Genomic DNA, 21,842 nt, shown 5'->3' with positions numbered 1-21,842 from the left:
CTTCAGTTTCTTAAAGATGCTAAACTTCCTCTCTCCAAAAGGCACATGCCATTCTGTTTTCTCTGACTGAGTCCCACCTTCTGCCACCTCTACCTACTTAGATTTACCCAGCCTTCCTTACATTCCACACTAGACCATTTCCGACTGTACATGCTCTCAGTCTGCTTGTACCTTTCCCGCATGGCACTTAAGATAGTTTGCAATGATACTTATTATGGGTTGAATTGTGTCCTCAAAAAAGACAAGCTGAAGCGCTAAGTCTCAACATCTCAGAATGACCTTATTTGGAAATAGGGTCTTTGTGGATGTAATTAGTTAAGACGAGATCAATAGGAATAGGTTGAGCTTTAATCCAATAATGAACAGTGTCTTCATAAGAAAAGAAATAGAGACAAACTGGGACAACGTCACGTAAAGATACAGAGACATAGAAACACAGAAACAAAGATATCATGTGACGATAAAGGCAGAGATTGAAGTTCTGCCGCCACAAGCCAAGGAATGCCTCAGCTACCAGGAGCTAGAAGTGGCAAGGGAGGGTCCCGCCCTAGAGGTTCAGAGGGAGGGTGGCCCTGCCAATATCTTGATTTCTGACTTCCACTCCAACTATGAGGGAATAAGTTTCTGTTGTTTTAAGCTACCCAGTTTGTGGATCTGTGTCACGGCGGCCCTAGGAACCTAAGACCACACACTTAGTGATGAACACCTACCTCCCCTGCCAGACCATCAGCTTCTTGAGGGCAGGGAATTGGTGAGCCTTTGCTCACTACGACATTTCTAGCACCTAACCCGCCACAGGTGCACACTCAGGACATGCTTAATAAATATTTCCCAATAAACGAATATACCATACAACCTAACTCACCCAAAACACTTTTATATTTAGTTCTAACATAAAATAAATAAAATTACCAATGTTATCTGAGAGCAACTTCAACACTAATAAAATTTATATACAATTGAAATTGACATAAAAACAAAATAATAGTTTGATATACCCCAAAGTATATATGTTATGAATCAGTTTCAATAAATACAGTGAAATTCTACTGAAGGAGTTAGGCAGGGTTTTCACTCAGCATTTTATATGTAATTTAAAATATTATTTTAAGGGGCCGGCCCCGTGGCTGAGTGCTTAAGTTCTTGCGCTCTGCTTCGGTGGCCCAGGGTTTCACTGGTTCGGATCCTGGGCACCGACATGGCACTGCTTGTCAGGCCACGCTGAGGCTGCATCCCACACGCCACAACTAGAAGGACCCACAACTAGAATATACAACTATGTACTGGGGGGATTTGGGGAAAAAAAGCAGACAAAAAAAAGAAGATTGGCAACAGTTGTTAGTTCAGGTGCCAATCTTTAAAAAGAAATAATAAAATATTATTTTAATATTCAGTGCAAAGTGAAAGTTCCTACTGGTGCAGAGGATTTATCTCAATAAGCTCCATTTTCCCGGGTCTTGATGCAGTGCTCGGCACGGTGTAAGGCTCAAATTTGATTCAATCTTGGATGACTATTCAAACAGCACTTAAAAACAATATGATCAGAAAACTATAAATTAATGCTACGGGGAAAGAGGTACTTCACAAGAACAGAAAGACTGCCTATCTCATGACACGATGTAAAGATGTAAATAATAAAAAATAGATTAAAACTATTGATACTACTCTTGTTTCCAGATCCGGCTTTATCTTTGCACTCTATCAATGAACTTGACACATGAGAGACAGTCTAGCATAGTGGATCCAAGCTCTGGCTCTGGAGACAGATTACCTGAATTTGAATGACACTTGTGAGTTAGATATAAGCAGAGTACTTTCCAAATAGAGTTGTTGTGATGATGAAACCTTGTTAATTCAAACAAAATACTTGGAAATATGTCTAGAACACACTATGTACAAATCGATGCTTAATTCCCTAACAACAGGGGACATCGAATAGGCGATGTTTCAAACTATTCAAGCCAAAAAATTTTTAATTCTTCTTTAAAAATTATATCGTCTTTGTTATACAAGATATTTCATTCAACTCTTTTCCCTTATCCTAATCCAGTCTCTGAATTTTTTTGACAGTACAACCCTATTAACAAAATACTTTCAAGCTAATACATACCAATACATACATGCATTTCTACAGTATAAAATATTATAAAAACATTTTGAAATTAGATAATCACAAATATAAAGATTGTTTTTAATATTTCTACTTGTTCTCTGTAAAGTATACTGTACACTTTCTAGGGTGCATCCCACTTTGGAGACATCTGCATTAGTCAATACACTCTGGAAGCAAAGAACCAAGTCTTTATAGCTTTCCATTGCATTAACAGCGCCTAGTACAGAATCTTATATGTAGAGGTAATCTATAAATATGTGTTACAGGAATATGGAAACAGATGAATAGATGTGCTGCTGAGCAGATATATAGTTTCTCAAGCATCATACATAACTATCCAGAAACTAGGTCATAGTTAATTAGAATAATTAGGGACTAAATCTTCAAATTCTAAATCCAATGCTCTTTCACTTAATATCAACTTGTCCATCTAAAGATATACAATTTATGCAAATATATGTACATATGTAATTATGAATGCAAATGCTGATAACAGGAAATAATTTGTTACTGGGATTAATATGCAAGTTCACGAGGTATTTTACCAGAAAATTGTCAGAGTTCCAAACTTTGATCTTAAGTACCTAAATATTAAAAAAAAATTATCTGACAGTGCTGTTAAAAATAGAAAGAAAAATATTTTATCTGGAAAGTAGCTTTTGTAAATGATTCTATACAAAAAATTAGACATGGAAAAAATGTTTGTGGAAATATAACAAAATTTCAAGTGCATTTTAAATATGTATGTATGATATTTTCTTTCTACCTTTCTGAAATTTCAAAATTGACAGAAATTAGTAATAGACTATAGTCTGTTTCATTTATGTCATTATCTATCTATCTACTTACTTATGTACCAATCATCAATTATTATTGGTACAAAATATTAAATATATAGAAAAGCAAAATACATGAAAAATCCAAATACTCAATTTTGAAATAAATGACAGCTATCTTCTTACTAAACATTTACTACAATTGAAGATAACAGTCTACCCTTTTCCTTGGATTCTCAAATTATAAAAATATCAGTAGGATGTTCGTGTTTATAGCTGATGAAATTGATCAAGTAATTATGATACTTTTTACCCTACCAATAATTGTAACTCTTCTCTGTAGAATGTCTATTAAATCTCTTATTTTATTTACTATTCTTTGCCTTCCATTTGACTTTTCTTTTCGTGTTTCTCCAATCATGACTTGAGGATTACTTTCAACAGGCTTGAGCAAGGAGAATAAGTGTGATTCCACACCCTGATGACCAAGCAACCACTGGAGGAGAAAGGGAAAATCATCAGCTGGTGTTACTACCCTCCTTAATTCACATTTGATGAAGAAATACTTGAGTCCATTTTGCCAATTTTTGATGAGAGATAATTGCTAAAATAAAAATCAAATCACTTAGCTTCCTATCCACTGTCAAAAATGCAACCCTATTTTCACACTCATAGCCTTCTTTCTGGTGAAAATTATTGCTTGCCCCCTTCTCCCTTTTGAGAATCAATTTGCAAAGCTAGCAATTTTTTAGGAGAATACAAAGCAATATATTTTACTTTATACTTGTACAAATCTCTGTAACACTATTTGTTCCTTTAACTTCTATTAAAGAAAGTTAATGAGTTATAATTTTTTGGTGAGCAATATTTAGCACACAAAACAGATCTGAGGGATTTACAGGCAACAGCTCAACAAGGTATGATTAAATATGATTATTCTCTATTTTTAAATGTTTCCATACAAACTGTCTTTAATAGCACACATTTTTAATTTAGTGGAGTATTTACTATTGATTCTCTGACAAACCAATAGAATTATGTGATATGGAATTAAAACTTATAAAAGCTAGAATACATACTTTCCTGGGAATACTTGTACACTTATTTTGGGAAATACGTATGAGATTTCTAATTTGATATACTTTTGTTATTATGTATAGATTTAATCGTAAACAGTTTTAAGGGTAGAATGTAGAATATTTTGCAAGTAATATATAAAATTTGCATTGCATAATTAACTGACCTCTCAGTTATAGTTATTCTTCTTTGTAAAATGGAAGTGCTTATAGCAATTATTATTATAAAAGTTAATATAAATAGCTAGCACTTCTTGTGTCTGTGATTAAAAGACACTCTAAGACAGAATTAAGCTAAACCACTTGTGAACTTTTGTAATGTCAGTTAAGATCCTTAGATTCTCTTCAGTTCTTCATGAGTAAAATGGAGGTAATAATGGTAACTGAATGGTTAAAAAGCATATGCTTTTTGTGCTACGGATACATATTTATATAAAAATATGAACTTTGAAGAAATGTGACAAAGGGTGTGATGAAGGGGTATGTGATTATCTTGTGAGTGTCCACTCTAAGGATTTTTACTATCAGTATTATTTTTAGCTGTACAGTTTTTGTTTCTAGTTTCTGTTTTGCAGTGAATTATGTTGACTTCTTTATTCTCTACTTCAAAAAGTTACTATAATGTGTTCTCAGCATAAAGACATCCTTAATCCTTAAAAATGCTCCTATTCCCCAAGATACCCCAGAAGCTTGTAACTACATTTAGAGGTTTTATCTTGATCAGATATATGTGTGTACACACACACACACACAAATACACACACACACAGTTAAGTCTTGGACCAAACTGATGAGGATAAAGCAGAAAGCTCTTTACAGATCATACCAAAGGGCTGCTCAAAGGATCCTTTCCGTTCACACATCACAAGGTGCTTTTCTCATCACCCCCGCATCCCCCACCCAAATCCTCTCCTCTGCAGCACAGCCAGCAATTAGGAGAAAATTTAGAAGCACCAGCATCTTACCAAAAAACATATTAAAAGGCTTCAGATTTTTTCATTTTCTTGTACTCTCCCTGAAAATAATCTTCTAAGAAAGATGGGAGGATAACCTACCCATTACGAACTGTCTAACGCTGAAAGTCAACCCTTTACAAACGTGCGCTGCAGAGCTCTGTGATTAGAAAATGGACAGGTTCTCTTATCTTATTCCTACAAATGAAAAACCCAATAATACAGCCCAGAAAATGATGCTGCTCTTTCAGCTATAAATGACTTGCAAATAATTCGCTATCTGCTTTAGTTTGAGAACTTGTCTTACTCTTAACACTTAGTAAATAGAAGATCGCAAACACTAGGAATGAAAAAAGCTGAGAGAAATCAATTGCACAGTGAATTGAAATGACTAGAAAAATATCTTGAGTCCTAAATTTTACTGAAATCATAGCTTTTATTAAATAATCTTTTTTTCTTCCTTGGTGGAATATATAATGTAAATAAAATATACCATTTGACACAATTTATTTAATCTAATTAACTAGCTTTTGTTCAGTTACCTATACGAAAAAGAAAAAGAAACATGAAAATGTCTTTATTGAACACTTTATTGATGAGCAAACAAATGGGCAATAATGCAAATTTTAATTAAGTATCCAGAATTTGGTACCAAAAATAGGAAAGCAATCAGAGAAATAAAATTAAAAATTCTTTTCGAGAATAAAAACATGATATTTTGGAGAAATATTAAGGATTTATATATAGATTTCCTAATTTTAAATCTCTATAAGTGGGCACAGCCATGTTTTCTAGGATATGTGTATGGATGATGTTCATTATTTGTGCGCTGAGCTAAACAAATGGAATAGACATGGACATACATATGCTGAGTCTTAGTATTCCTATCCACTGTCTACAGTATCCACAAGACAGTTATGAATTAAAAACAACATAGATGACCTTGAATAAAATCTAAAAACTAAGTTTTCTCATTTGTATAATGGCAATGGTAACAATACCAAATTAAAGAGTTGCTGAAATGATTAAACGAAATATTTTATTGTTTTAGCACTGGACCTGACAGAATAAGTGCTCAATAATTGAAAACTTTAATTAAATGAGTTGATTCAATCTTAGGACTTGAAAATATTATTTAGATAGATTAATCAAAGCATTTAGATACTTTTTCAAACTATATTAAATAACTGATTTAACCACACAATTATTACAGAATTGATTCTAATGGAATCATAATCACACTATAAATAAAAATTCTAAAAAGTGATAAAAATAATCCCCTATAAGCTAACAATACCTTAAGAATAATTACATGAAATTTAAAAACAAGATAATTAAATTGAATCCCAAAAGGTAATTGAGATATATTAGCTGATTTAATAAGAATATAATTGGTACATATGATTTTATTTATAAATCCTGGTTACCAATGTTAAATCTTTGATATACTTTTCATAAAAGTACCTAGTACCACTCTAGATTTCATAGAACTATTCAACTTTATGTCTTTTATTTTGTAAATTACCTGATGTTTATCTGTTTTATTAGCTCAATCCTTTGCTTTGTTGTTCAACACAATGAGTTAAAACAAAATACACTGAAAATCATTGAATACTATCAAATGCATTATTACCCCTAATGACTACATGAATAAAATATTCATAATACTGCTGAAAAGGATATTGCCCAAGTTAACTACATTGCCTCAGGAGGTTGAAGCTAGGACTTAGACTATGTTCTAGCTGCACTTTTTCTAATTTCATTTTTCTTTACGATGAAATAAATGTATTTCCGCTAGCTTTTTAGAGGATCTATTTGGGGGCATGGGTGGGATGAGGAAGAGTGTTGGGCAGAGAACCTAAGAAAGGACAAGAACAGGGTCTCACCTCTCATACTAAATATGAGTGTGTGACATCCAAACATCCTTCTGGAACACATCCACTGAAACCAGGCCAGATGCACTTTATGCTAGAATAGTGAGAGGCATCTGGGGACTCTTACGAAAGCTAGATTCCTGGACCCTACTCATAGATATTAAGATTTAGTGGCTAAGAAGTGAAATCTAGGATGTTGTATTTTCTTTTTTTTTTTTTGAGGAAGATTAGCCCTGAGCTAACATCTGTGCCCATCTTCCTCTATTTTATATGTGGGAAGCCTACCACAGCATGGCCTGTCAAGTGGTGCCACGTTCACACCCGGGATCTGAACCAGTGAACCCTGGGCCTGCGCAACAGAATGTGCGCACTTAACTGCTGCACCACCGGGCCGGCCCCTAGGATGTTGTATTTTCTAAATCCTCAGGTGATAATTATGACCATCTAGTTTGGAATCTGTACACCTGAGGACGTTAGTTTTTCTGCATAAAATAAACTAGGTAATCCACTCATAGGACGTATATAGGTGTTAAATTTTATGATCAGTTCCCTGGCCTATTTTTCATTGGCTTCCCTAAAGCACCTATGTTCTGTATTACTCTTTTGGCATCTTTCATGTTCTATCTGAAAAGCACAAGTCCATATATTAGCTTTGGAAAGGAGGAAGGACAAATCTTCAAGACATCAATAATGGTAAAAATAATAGCTTTGATTATGTGCCAGCCACTGACGTAAAGAAATTTCTTATATTATTTAATACTGACAATAACCCTGTTCACATATACCCATCTTAGACTAGTTCAGCAGTAATTACACATATTTTATATAGTATGCTTAAAATAACATTTGGGATATAGAAGAGACTAAGTGAATTACAATTTTTGTTGTTTATAGATAAAGAAACGGAAACTAAGAGAAGTTAAGTAAATGGCCCAGGTTACATAGCCAGAATTCAAATCTAAGTGTGTCTAGTTCCAGAGGCTGGATACCTTTCACTGTAGAAGAACAGCAAGGGGAATGATCCGAAGCAAAGGAGGGAGTGACGCTGTCAAAACTCTCTAGATGCAAAATATTCAAGTTCTTGAAAAAAATAAGTGTAATTCAACAGTTGTCCTAATTCTACTCAGGTTTCTCAGCTAAAATCATCCAAAATTAACACATTAAATGAAGCATAAAATACCCTTACTGAAGTATTAGGTAGCTGACAGATTCAAAGGTGACCCTGTTGAATGAGGCTTGTTGAGGAACCAAAACTGGCAATGCTTGGCCAAAATTCTGCCAATAAAATAGTCAGCTTGGAACAACACAGCTGGCTCTTCAGCCTCAGGAACTTTTCACTGGCAAGGCTTCACTCATTTGTGGCCACTGGACCCTCACTGTGGTTCCTTCCTCCTCTTAATCCCACTGTGCTGCTCAAATCATTTCCAACTGGCCCTATGCCTTTGCACCATCCTGCTTCTGAACATCCCTTCTTCCGTCACGTGGCTAAACTCAAACTGCCAAAAGGTGGGAGAAAGAGTAACTACATTTCTTTTATCATTGCCTATTATAGGGCTTAGGGTTGTTGAAAAAATAGCCAAGTATCATATTAATGACATCATCTGTAAATAGCATTCTCACAGGAATCTACAAATCCTAAAAGAACACAGAATTTAAGCCAGGATAGAGAATGGAGAATCATTTCAGGCAGATTCCTGTCACTGTGGCAGTTTCTATATTTAGCAGGATGAGTGTATAGATTATCATCCAAATTCAGCATAATTCTGAGAGTTAAAGGCAGTACCATTCCAGGAAAACAGACTAAACTGGAATTTTCCCAGACAAACCTGGATGTATCTTCATCCAATTATTCAAGGTGATAGATCTTCTTATATTAGTTTACATTCTTAACTAAGAAAATTTAACGATCTTCTTTCTTTCTTTTTTTCTCTCTTCCTCCTTCCTTCTCTCTTTCCTTTCTTCCTTCCTTTCTCTCCTTCTCTCTCTGTTTATTTATTTTTAATTCCTACGATTGTGGTCATCCAGTGGAACTTTGGCCATCGAATTGCTTCACATTTCCAAAGATCTTACCAGTGCTATTTTCAGACCTCTCATACTATATCTGGTGGCTGAGGTGGGAGAAGTTCTTAATTACTTCTCAAATAAATAATTTTTTTAATCTCTGGACCTGGCCCAAACTGCTAGTACAATGCTGTGTACTTCCTGAGAAAGAAATAGGCAGACAGGTTGAAATCGGAATAACAATATCTTCTCTGCTTTTCTAGACTAGAGTGGGGGTGTAGCAAGAAGGGAGTTAGAGAGAGACAGAGAAGGAGAGAAGGAGGGAGAGAGGCAGAGAAAGAGAGAGAATGATTTTGCTGTGTGTGAGCATGTCAATTTTGCCTGTGCCCATGAATACATATTATACTTATTTTACGTAGAGTACTAGTGAAAACAGAGAATAATCTCTCACATGACCTATAGTTTCTATAGTTGATAGAACTGTATCGGCACCTTATTAATAATGCAAAATGGTTATCATGTTTAGTACTTGGAAGGCAAATAATTATTCAGACTGTAGCGTATGTGAATTGAATTATTGATATAGTATTTTAATTAAAGCAATTTAACATATAAGTAAACAACATCAGTCTCTAATTTTTTCTTATATCATCAAATTATGCTTACAGCTATACTAGGCACTGTACTAAGTGGATCAATTTGTTTTGATTTATCATTATCATTATTTACTTCACTAACTCTTTACTGTGGAATAATATGTTAATAGATTGTCTTAAAAGTGGCTCTCCAGGACAGCAATATGTAATATGCTACATCGGAAATTTTACTAATATCATTCTACCTGAAAAATAGCCTCCTGAGTTTTTGGGTAGCAGCATGTATCATAATACCAACTCCTCTAAGTCCTGATCCATAAAAATTGCATCTCTCCTGTTGCATCAACAATTTCACAGTGATTAGTGGCACAAATAGAACAGTTTGTGCTATTTTATGCAACCTGCACGCTTTCCCGAAGAAATGTAATCTCAATTACTACGGAGGAAATTCTATTAAATTTTAATAAAACTGGGAAATTTGAGTCTCAGATTTTTTCAACTATTTTTCTGTAGTATTGCTTGTGGCAATCACGAAAATAGAGTTGGATTCACAATTTCACGTATTCGTATTTCGTGTTTTAGCTATTCTTGTTTCAACAAGAAATGGTCATCCCAGTCAACCTTTATTTTGCTTAATAATGTATTCCATGAAAAATGTCAATCAAGTTTAATTATAAATTAACTATGACATTAAAATAAATTGGGCATTAAGAATCATAAAACTAGTAGGTTAGAAGTACTCAGATGAACCCAGAAACATCAACTTCAATAGTGAAAACTGACAGTTGTACAGCCAAAATGATAGCCTAGTAAGGTATAGTTGGACATCAACTCTATGTCAGCTCCATCTTACTACGTATATCACATGTGACTGAGGTAGAGAATGGTCAAGAATAATTACTTGTATAAATAAAGTATATAGCAAATACATCACACCCATGTCATATATCCATACTGACTTCCTGCTGAGTGAAATTTTAAAGTGACTTCTAGCTATTAAAACTGTGGTAACTATATTTGACAAATTTATGAATCCATGATTATTTACTATAGTGCCTGTCTATATGAGCGCAAGAGGAAATGTTATGCTGCCCCCTAGTGTAAATATTAATTTTGTAACACCAGAACTGCAGTGATCCAAGACTTTGCAAGGGAATCAGAGCTATGGAAATCATTACTGAAGAGAGTTAAGAAAAATTTTAAGTTTTCCCAAAGAGCCAGCTTCCTACGAGCACAAAGTATCGTTCCATGAAATCTATGAGTCAAAAAAATGGCTATCTGAAGGTTTCCATAGAATTTTCATTTCTTTATCTCCTTGACTATTCAGGGTCCAATCCATATTTAGTGGAGGAGATTTAGTGAATGTTCAGGTAAGGATAAGTATGTAAGAGGTGCCATGGGTTAACTGAGAAAAAAAGGAAATATTGATATTGTTCAATACTAAAAGCATCCAAATAATGTAAATTTATACATACTGAATTGAGTGAATGAGATTCTAATACAGATGTGAATGTTCCAGGATGAAACATTGTCAATAGCTACCATCACATATTAAGAATTTACTATGTGTCAAATCTTGTGCAAATTACTTTATATGCTTCATCTCATTTGATCTGCAAAGCTGTTTTCTAGTTAGGTATTATCATCATTTCCATTTAAAGATGATATAACTGATAGTGAGAGAAGTGAACTTGATCAAGGTCATAAAGCTAGTGACTAGCTGTGGTCGATTTGTCTCATCTGACCAATTATCTCTTTTTCTTACTAACTGTTTACTGATACAGAGGTATATCTAGGATTTGAGCTCAGATTCATCTGGTTATAAAATGTCTATGCTTTCAACCACTAAGCAAAAGCATGACAGTAAGTATTTTGATGAAGACATGCTAAACTGGACACAAGAACACAATCCTGGAGAGAAAGCAGCCATTCTCTTTCCTACCATGAAGCTACTTTGTCTCATTTAAATAAGAAGAGGTGATTTGCCAAAATCAGGTTTTGAGGGAAATACCACAAAGGTAACGTTACCCATCTTCTGCTGATACTTCCTTGGAGGCCGCTGAACTACGTCACTTGAGATGTTTTCATTAAACAAAGAGAGAATGCATATTTTATCCCATCTTTCTATCCTTGACCAGTTGTAGGAAAAATCCTTCAGCACAAACCTCTCATCATGAACCCCCATCCTTTTCTGCAACTGGTCTTTCTTCCTTCCCAGTATCTTACTGTCCAAAACTCTCCTGCTTTTCATAATCCATCTAAGGTGCTTGGAAATGCCCAGAGTTCCAGACCTTTTCTAAAGTCACTCCAACCAAAATTTGTTTGCTCCACATCAGATTCTATAGGCGCTTCCTATCTGAAAGACACAAACAAGGCAATTTGGATGGGTTAACTTTGAATCATTGTTAATACTTTGAACCCCCAGTGGCTGAATATGGAGGAAATCTGCACCCTAGGACTAACCGTGCCCCTCTGCCATAACACTTCAGCAGGGGGCAGGAGAAGGTTCTGAGGCTCAGAGTAGGACCATCCATAACAAAGTCTCACAGGAGGAGTCAAAGGTGAGCCCAAGAACTCTGAGTGCTCCCCACAGGACTCCTACCTCTCTGTCATCCTCCACCACTCCATTGCTACCGCTACTCGCACTGGGATTATCAGAACGAACTTTGTCCTACCTGTACCTTCAATGTTACTTGCCCAGAATTCCCAAATTCTTTCTCATTCTCTGGACTTCAGTCTCCATGTTATTATGTTACATCCTCTTTTATGACACAATTCTCTATATTTTCACATGTTCTAAAACACTTGGACTGTATCTCCTTGATTTCAGAAGTGTCCATTATTAATGAAATCTCTACAGCTTTAGATTTTTCACTGAAGTTTCACTTCACCTTTTTGCTCCAGCTGAGGTCTGTCTCTGTTGAAAACATTGTTCCCCTAGTATCTCTCTCAAGAGATGGGTGGATGTTTTATCTCCCAATGTCCTCATATTAACATGCTAGCGCAGGGCACATGTCTTACTTGTTCTACCCTGGTAATTCTCGACCATTCTCCTTCTCTCCCACATCCCTAAAAATCCCCAGCTTTGGGTCTAATTTCCTTGAATTCTCCTCTCTGATGGCCTTGCCTCCCTCTTGTTTGCAACCACACACTCTCATGTCACATCTGAGTAAGAAAAAAGCAGTCCCTGGGGACTGCTGGCTAGGAGCCTGTCTGGATCTAAGAGTAAGGCGTGGTGATCTCTTATCAAACATGACCAGTTTCATAGTCCACTAACGTCAGACAAGGTCATTTATGAGTATGATGGAACTAGAAAAAAACAAGACCACTCTACAATTATGTCTGAGCACAGACAAAAACAAACACACTGTTTTTGTTATTAAACATCCCCATCTGCCAGCCAACATGAGCAAAAGCTGCTTCTTTACAAATGACAGCTTTACCCCCACTCTGTTCTTGTTGCCTCCTAGATAAAAAGTACTAAGATAGCCAACCACAGAATTGCCACTTCCTTCTCACAGTACAATCCAGAAAAAAAACAATGCTTTCATCAACCCTCCACAAAATCAACTTACACAATCCCAAATCCTATAAAACTATCCCTTATTCCCTCTTCATGAGATGCATCAAGGACCTCTAAGGTGTGCAGTTTACCTTGTTCCAACAAGTACCAATAGGTCCAACTTGGTTCAACTAGAGTTGTGTTCCTGGTGTTTTTTAGCTGGTGGGCACTGACATCATTCTGTAGATTTTTCATGAAAACATTTCTGTTTTGTAAAATTCAAGTACTTAATTTTACACGGCCACCCCTTAAAGCCTATTTTCTTAAATTTAGGCTACCAAATTGTATACTTTTGATATCGTTTAAAAATATTTTCTCTCATTTAAAGATAGCCTGATTATCTTCAAGTATAATAAATACACGTATGATTAGCTATTGGAGCTAAATAGATAAGAGTAACTATACTCTACACGTTATAAAGGTTTTTGGGGAGGAATTAATTGAGAAATAGATTGTAATCCAGGGAAAATTTTTAAATAAAGTTATATAAATTTCCTTACAAAATAACAGAAACATTCCACAACAAGGTCTATCAATTTTAAACCTAAATAGTCTAACAATGTCATTTTCACCTATTTCCAATTAAATCCAAGTATGATTTCTATTTCAAATATTGAGTTGCCTTATTGTAAAAGAGACATCATAAACTGATCCTCAGTTTATCAATCAGCATTCTCTAGATAAATGGAACCAATAGGAGAGATGGAAAGATAGATGAAAGATAGATAAATAGACAGATAGATAGATAGATGATAGACAGAGAGATAGATAGATGAAAGATAGAAGATAGATTTATTTGAAGAAATTGGGAATTGACTCAGTGATTGTGGGTTTGTGGGGCTTCTGTAGGGCAGGCCAGTAGGCTGGAAGCTCAAGGCAGGATTTGATGCTGTAGTCTTGAGGCAGAATTTCTTCTCCAGGAAATCTCGTTTTGCTTTACAGCCTTTCAACTGATGGCATGAGACCACTCACATTAGCAAGGGTAATCTCCTCTATTTAAAGTGAAAAGATTGTAGACATTAACCACATCTACAAAATACCTTCACAGCAACTAGATTAGTGTTTGAGGAAATAACTGGCTACTATTTCGGTTGACATAAAAGTAGCCATCACACTCTGCATAGCTCATTTTTCTAAAGCTATTTTAAAAAAAAAGTTTTCTTGTAATTTGAATATGGCATTGTCATCATAAACATTTACTACATTAAGTGTACTTACATTTAGAAAAGTATATAACTTTCTTCTAATGGTGCCAAACCATTATGAGAGTCCAGAGTACTACATAAGGTAATGGACATTGTTTACTCTGACAACGAGGATTGAGTTTTAATTATTTATTACCCCATTTTATCTTATACCATGCTAGGAAGTGTACGGTAATACATTTACAAAATTAATGAAAAGTTGCTAGCTGAAAACACCATCATAATATAGTGTATATGGTAAGAATTTTCTCAGAATCAAACGATAATTTAGAATGAGATAAAACAGATCAAATGGTTTCAGGCTACAATTTTTAGAAAGGAAAATTAATAAAATTATATTTTTTACTTTTTGTAGTTAGCGATATAAAAAAGTGATTAGATATACATCATTTCTTCATGCATTTTGACTGCAGTCCATCACAGATTAAAACTGCTATTTTTTTCATTCTAGAAGGATTACTCAAACTCCTAATATACAACAATTGCCTTCAATAGTAACATCGCAGTTAAATAGGATTATTGGAGGAAATTATTCCAACACTGTATTATCATTGCAATTATTAAAAGATTTAATTTACCCCCTGCATAATACTTACAGAAAACTACTTTCCAAATATGTCACTGTAGCTAAACATGTTTACTAAAATTATAAATTAAAGAATAAAAGTACATTCAAAATTAATTTTTTTAAAGTCCAAAAACAAGAAATTACCAAAAAAGTGTGTGGTGTGAGCAAAAATTTACAATTTTAAAATGCAAAAATGCATCACCCTCAAATCCACACCCATTTCTTTATATATGATGTGAAGAATACTATTTAGCAGTTCAACCAATATACAGTAAACAGCACAGAAAAGTCTTTTGAAAACCACTGTCTATCTGAAAGTTGGCACAACAAAGGGCACATGTAGACTGATGAAAATGTTTCCATCTCCCCACATGTAAAATTTGGTCCTCGGACTAAACAAAGGGTGGAAAATTCAAGTGCCTTTATTGGTTAGGAAGGCAACGTAAGTAAGTGAAAAACCTACGTAACAATAAAGAGCAATGTAGACAGTAGCAAACTGTCAAGCGCATTCTTCTTTGAATGACATTTAAACCCAAATATTTTAAAACATGGTGCATGCTAAACAAACTACTTCTGCGCCTGAATTTGACCCTGAATACAAGCACATGAAACCTTTGGCTAGGTGGTCCCCAAGGCTCCTGCTGATCTGTATTTTCAGTAAAAATATAATTGCAGTCATCGATAACCTAAAAAATGCTGCTGTAGAACTGATAAGTGAAGACAAGACATTATGTCACTATTTGAATTTCAGCTATCAAAAACAACTCAATATTTGATAAGCGAAAGAAACTAACCAAGGTATGTTGGAATCATGGGTATTACTTGACTACATCTGCCTTAAAATACTGCTTACATTTTTGAGTTGGTCATATTACCAATAATTCAATTATAAATTAATTTCCTTACTTGAATAATGTGTTCTGAAAATGCACATGTTGCAAGGTTTTGCTACAATAAAAAACAAGTATAGCAAAGAATATATGATACCTTAAATTCAGGAAAGTGAGCCGCAAGACAGTCTTTAACACTGAATGTATAATAGTGTGAAAGAAACTTGGAAGACTATATAACTGACAGTTTATGCGAACAAGTTTATAAAGTGGGAAAGTTTGAGGATATATTAAGATATCACCCTAATCCACCCTCACCCCTGACCTTTGTTGAGGATATTAATCCAACAGTGATAATTTTTCAGCGGCACTAATTGAACAACTAGTCTCTTTAATCTTATGCACAATCTTAAATGTGCCACACAAATGGTTTCCAATGAGTGGAGAAACCTTTAAATTACATTCCCTAGGAAATATAGAAATGTGTAAGGGAATGTAAGGGAATGACATGAATAATAATGTTATACTAGCTAATGATAATTAGAAGAAAAGGCCATATAGTATATTTCGAAGACCTACCTAATTTTAGTGAGTTCCTGTATACACAAAGGGAAAAACCCAGAATTTTTTCATACTTTTCAAAATGAACACATATGAAAATGTCCTGAGTGACAAGAAATCTGCAAATGTGTCAAAATATGTGAATATTTTTTAACACGTTCAAAATGAACTGAAGTATCCCTAAGTACATCTTTATGAATAATATTTAGTATACTTTACTTAGCACAGAGCCTGTGGGGCCTAGAATATTCTGTGCTTTACAATTGAGGCATCTCAATAAATCCGAACGAACTAAATAACAAATATGTTGAAGACAGATTAATGAATTAATATTTCTTTTCTTGCCAACCTGATACTTAAGATACTAGAAATGGAGGGCAACCTACAGAAACAGGGCTGAGGCCAGACAGAAATGATTGGTATTTGCTTATTGGAGGATGAGAAATAAAATAAATTTTAATTCAAATTATTCTGTGAATCTGGCACTATTTCCCCACATCTGGAGGGAAGTGAACAAGGAGAGTGTCTTTAAACAAGAGTTGACATCTCTACCATCTCTTTATCAGTATGAATATTATCATATCAATTGGTATGGATTCCCTACTTTAGTATAGAAATTATAAAAGAAATATATCTGGAGTCTGGAAACCTGCATTATAACATTGACTCACTGTATGACCTTAAAACCACCACTCATTTCTTTTGAATTCCATAGTCAGTAAAATAGATATAATGCTATTACAAGATCTAAAGATGCTGACCAACAGAATGTAATGAACAAATTGGTAACGATTTCCAAAGTTCCAAAGGCAAACCCCAAATTCCATATTATAAGTCATTAAATATATATTTAAACTCTATATTAAATATGTATCTATTTATAATATATATTTAAATATTTTTTATTAAAAGTTTTTAAATATATAATTAGGTTAAAGAAATTCTGTGGAGCAATTGCAAAACATAAGTATAACAAAATGTCCTTATCCAATAAACAATTGCATACCCAATTGTGGTTGGGATAATCTAAAGAAAAAGAATGAGAATACATGGAAAGTAAACTTAATTCATTGCCACTAACCCATATAACTTATTTAAACATAGTCTGGAGCACTAATGAAATATTAGCTTATTATTCCATGGAATTAAAGCTATATCACAGATATGATGCTATTTATAACAGAAATCATGACAAGCAGAGTGACCATTCTCTTTGTAAGACACTGCAAAATGAAAATTTGTATACTTTCAGTTAAAATTGTCAAGAATATATTTAAAAGCTCAGGAATAGGGTCAAGATAACAAGAGGCTTAATCTTTAAAGTATTTTTTTTTTTTAATTTTATGTGTGAGTGGCATAATACGACCTATGGGAAAGACTGTACATTCTGATAATCACCTCAGTATGAGTGGCAGGATTACATTCTGGATTTAGAACTAAAGCAATTAATCAATGTCACTGGAATTTGAGTTTTACTCTTTAAGTAACTTTATTCTCTAAGTAACTTCTAATTTATGAAAAATCCTTGGGGTAATAGTAACAGGTTATCTTAAATCAGTTCAATGATTTCTGAAGATTATAAAATTATTTTTAAAAATTGGAATTTAAAAAATGTTCAGAATATCCATTAGTTATACAGTGATTGAAAATAATTGGAATTTCTTTGGAAAACTCAAAGTATCCTTTCCCTAAATGGTTTTATGATTTTAAGTTGTGCTTTTCTGAAATGAGAAGGAAAAAAAACACTTGAGATGTTACTAAAATCCTTTTAACACACATTTCAAAATGCAAAATGTGATGATGTTTTTAAAAGGAAAATTCAAAATATGTCAAAATCAAACAAGCAAGAAAGTAGAAAAGATCTCATAATCATTACTCCATGAAACTGAGATTAAAAACATGACAACCATAAATTCTTACCTGAAAATGTTCAAAATGTAGCATATATACATTCTTAAGATAATTAATATGTATATTTCTTATTAAGGCTAATTCTGAGAAGTTTCAGGTTCAGTTTTCTGTTTTTAGCTTATAGTGCGTTCTAGCTTCTAGTAAGTCCCCTTAGCACCCCATGTGCCAAAAAGGATACATTTTTAGGTAAGTATAAATGTTAATAAAGAATGCCCATAAAGAATAAGCATTCTTTATTTAATTTAAAACATTCATTTATGAACATATTTAGAATCTCCTGTTACACTTAAAGACAGACATAAATCTTATTCTCTTCAATAACAAAATCATTAAAAGGCATATAGAAAACAAACATATGACTTTTATTAACTTATAAAGTAATAGTTTCAAATATAGTTGAATCATATACAAGACCCTACATCATTTCAGTCAGTGTAAATCTCTTACACAGGAAATACAAACTTGGCAGTTTATAAACAACCTAGAAAGACAAGCTATGACGTCCCAATTAAGTCCTTTTACTGTAACCAGGAGAAACGCGATAGGAGCTATTTGGAAGCCTTTTTTCCCAGTTTGTTGCTTCTGACGTTTGCCTATATTTAGATTTATCCCTCTCATGTAGGTAGCTGCATTTTAACACCCATTTTTATCCCAGATCCAGACTTTAATCTATCTTTTGTCAATATGAGTGATAAAGAACTAATAACTTCAAATCCACAACAAACCAATCAGCATAAGCAAGTTCAACCATCGTTAGAAATCCAAGGTTGACTTAAGAATCAAGATTAACAGAATTTTAACAAGTTGAGGTTTGGCAAACAAGTATTTTTTTTCCTATGAACTCTATTGTATGGTTTTAACTCCTACACCATGTTTGTAACTACGGAGACGAGACCTTGTTCAATAAATTTGCCTTTTCTCATAGGTGAAACTAGATTTAAAAAAACAAACTAGAGCATACTTTCTTCAAAATGAAAGTAATTTTCCCAAAAAATATTTACTTTCCCATATAACTGAGTTCTCTAAGCTGAGCCAGAGCAACGTCAATAATTGCCTTAAGCCTTTGCCTACTGCTCTGTATAGTACTCCACTAAGAAAGATCATAGAAAGTATTTTCTTTCTTTGTTCAACAACAACAATAACAAACAGTTATCCAGAATAGTAATAAAAACAACAGGCTAACCCTGCTTCTTTGAGTCTTAAAGGAACTGAGAGGAGGCCAATAGATTCAAGGGAAAACGAAAAAAATCACACGTATCACATAATGTTAGAATTCGCGTAAAACTTCAGATGAGAACTTTTCATTCTTGAAAAACACATCACAGCACTTTTAAAAAAAAAGTGTAGAATCATATTTTAAGATATATAAAGAAAAGTAGATTAAGAATACTGTATTTACTTTTAAACTAATTGAGTCTGTCCTTAAACTTCTACTCAATCTATTCAGGCTAAGTAACCGCTTCGTAAAAAGGGGGGGAGGGGTGCTGCTTGCTAATGGCCCCAGACTTCAGTGAGATATTTGCATATCACCATCTTGCTCTGGCTGGACTCTCTTTGCGGTACTTAGCCTAATGAGCCTTCCCTCTACTTCCTTGTTCTTTATTGAAGTGTATACTTAGGAGATACCAACACATGAGAGTCAGTTCTGTAGGGAGATTTTGCAGCTAAGAGGGGATTTGGAAGAAAAAGTAAGAGCTATCACCCTGCACTATCTCAAATGCTCAGCACATCCTCTCCCACCAATCAGGAGTGCTCTTCCTACTAGGATGCTGAAAGCTGAAGCTCTGTGGTCCAGCGAGGACCTCCTAACGACTGCCTGGGTTCTGTTTGCCTAGCATGTTTCCTAATGGCTCTGATTGTGACATAATGCTCGCCCCTTATACTTATCTCCAACCTCTTTTGAGTGAATTGCTTAAAATTGATGGCATGGGGTTCTGGAGTCACTCCGTTACATTTAGTACTGACAAGTCCTCACTAGAGAAGTTTGCTGCCAGTCCTTCAGGAGACAGCCGGAATACAAACTCCTTCTGAGACCATCACTCAATCCCGCCACTTGCTCCGCGCCACCAGCCACATGGCTCCCTGCCCCCATCAGAGACAACCACATCCTCATTCACCTTCACCTTCCTCAGCCGAAAGATGTTAGGAGGTCACTCTGGGTTAGGGTTCTTTCCTTTCTTAAAAAGAGGCCTTGTTAACACAATTTGCTTCATATAAGGAGAAACTGTGGTCATCTTCAGCATTATGGAGTGAGGTGGAGAGAGTCCGGTGAGGTGTCGAAGAGTCAACCAAAGCGATGGATCACAGCTTCCCTAAGATGCCTGCCCTTTTTTACACCTAATTTTCTCCGCACGCCCACGACATAAATAAACGAATATATTGTAAACCAAATCGAATCATGCCACCTCCAAAATCTCATCGTAACCTTAATCCTCCAAATGCCCTCTTAGAAAGGAGAGAGACAGACAGAGAAAGAGAGAGAGAGAGAGAGAAACAGAGGCGATTACCAGAGTTTTGTTCCCGTTCTTGCTGAGAGGGCCCCGGAAAACTCCCTTGATGTTGCGAAAGTGTCCGTTGCTGAGATGCGTGGAGCTGATGACAATGTAGTAACACTCCATGGGGCAGCCGCCGCCTCCTCCAGCGCAGCCGCCTCTTCCCTGCACCCGCGCCCGCAGCCGCAGCGCGCCGGAGCCCGGGAAGGGTGGGCTCGAGACCCGCGGGCGCCCCGGCGAGCCGCCGCCGCCCTCGCACGCCCTCCGGGGCCGGGCTCACTGCGCCCCGCGGCCGCGCGCGCCCAGGCGCCTCCGCCTCCGCATGCTCGCGGCGCCCTCCCTCTCGCAGGCAGGCTGGGTTTCTTTCGGAATTCGCCCTGGGGCGCTGCGCCCCGCGGGAGGAGCGGGCTGGGAGGGGCCGGCCGGCCGGGCAGGACCGGGCCGAGCGGGCGTCAGTGCCGGCGCGGCGGCCGAGTGGAGCCGGGCAGCGGGAGCCGCCCGAGCGGCAGCGGCGGCGGCGGCGGCGGCAGCAGCATCCCCCGCGCTCGGCGCCCGCACTCGGAGTTGCTGCTGCTGGCAGGCATGAGTGTTATTATAGTGAGCGGCGTTGCCGGTCCATTGCACTGAGCCAATGGCAGGGAGCCACTGGGCTGATACTGAGAGCTGTCAGAGGAGTACATCTGTCACCCGCTGCCTCCCCCGCCCTCCCCCGCCGCCGCCGGGACCCACGGCCGCGCCGGTCGGGGCGCGAGGGGGAGCGCGCAAGGAGCGGGACGCCCCCCGCTCAACGCCGCGGCCGCAGAGGGCCGGGGACACGACGGCCACCGCGGGCGGGCGACACAGCGGCCCGCGACCGGGAAGCGGGAGACTCCTCTAAGGTGGGGGCGGTCTTAGAGACGGAGATTTCTTGCCTGGCAGTGGAGGATGGGGGAGGGGCATGGGGGATAAATAAATTAATAATTTAATACCAAAAGCCAACCGGTTCCAACTGCAGCGTATCCGCGCAGGTGCCAGCAGCTGCTTCTCTCTCGAGATAGTTGCTACCCGTTGCGTTTGGCTTATTTGATTTTATTTGTTTTTAATGTATTTTTAGTATGGAGGCTGGATCCTGTTCCGAACCTTAGAGAAAGAAAATGTCCCCCCACCCAGCAGCACCACCACCCATTTGTAGAGATCCTAAGTGTTTGTTTGATAGTTTGGGGGAGGAGAGAGAGTTGTGGCGATCCAAGTGGAAGTGGATAGTAGGTAAAAATCGGGACTCCTGCTTTATGTGTTCCTGGATCTGGCGCTCCCTTCACTCACCTCCCCGGAGAACCTCAGTTCT

General features: G+C 36.4%; 1 protein-coding gene across 1 annotated transcript in view; it reads right to left on the bottom strand.

Annotated features, from left to right (window-relative positions):
• The window catches only part of ZNF804A (zinc finger protein 804A), a 278,213-nt gene extending 257,569 nt beyond the window's left edge, over window positions 1-20,644 (bottom strand). The window contains exon 1 of the mRNA XM_046658153.1: window positions 20,534-20,644. Coding sequence (XP_046514109.1) covers window positions 20,534-20,644 — 111 coding nt within the window. The remainder of the gene's footprint in view (window positions 1-20,533) is intronic.
• Window positions 20,645-21,842: the final 1,198 nt, after the last annotated feature.

Source organism: Equus quagga, chromosome 4 (assembly GCF_021613505.1).
Source record: "Equus quagga isolate Etosha38 chromosome 4, UCLA_HA_Equagga_1.0, whole genome shotgun sequence".
Taxonomy (NCBI): Eukaryota; Metazoa; Chordata; class Mammalia; order Perissodactyla; family Equidae; genus Equus; species Equus quagga.
This window is presented reverse-complemented; position numbering and strand designations above follow the sequence as displayed.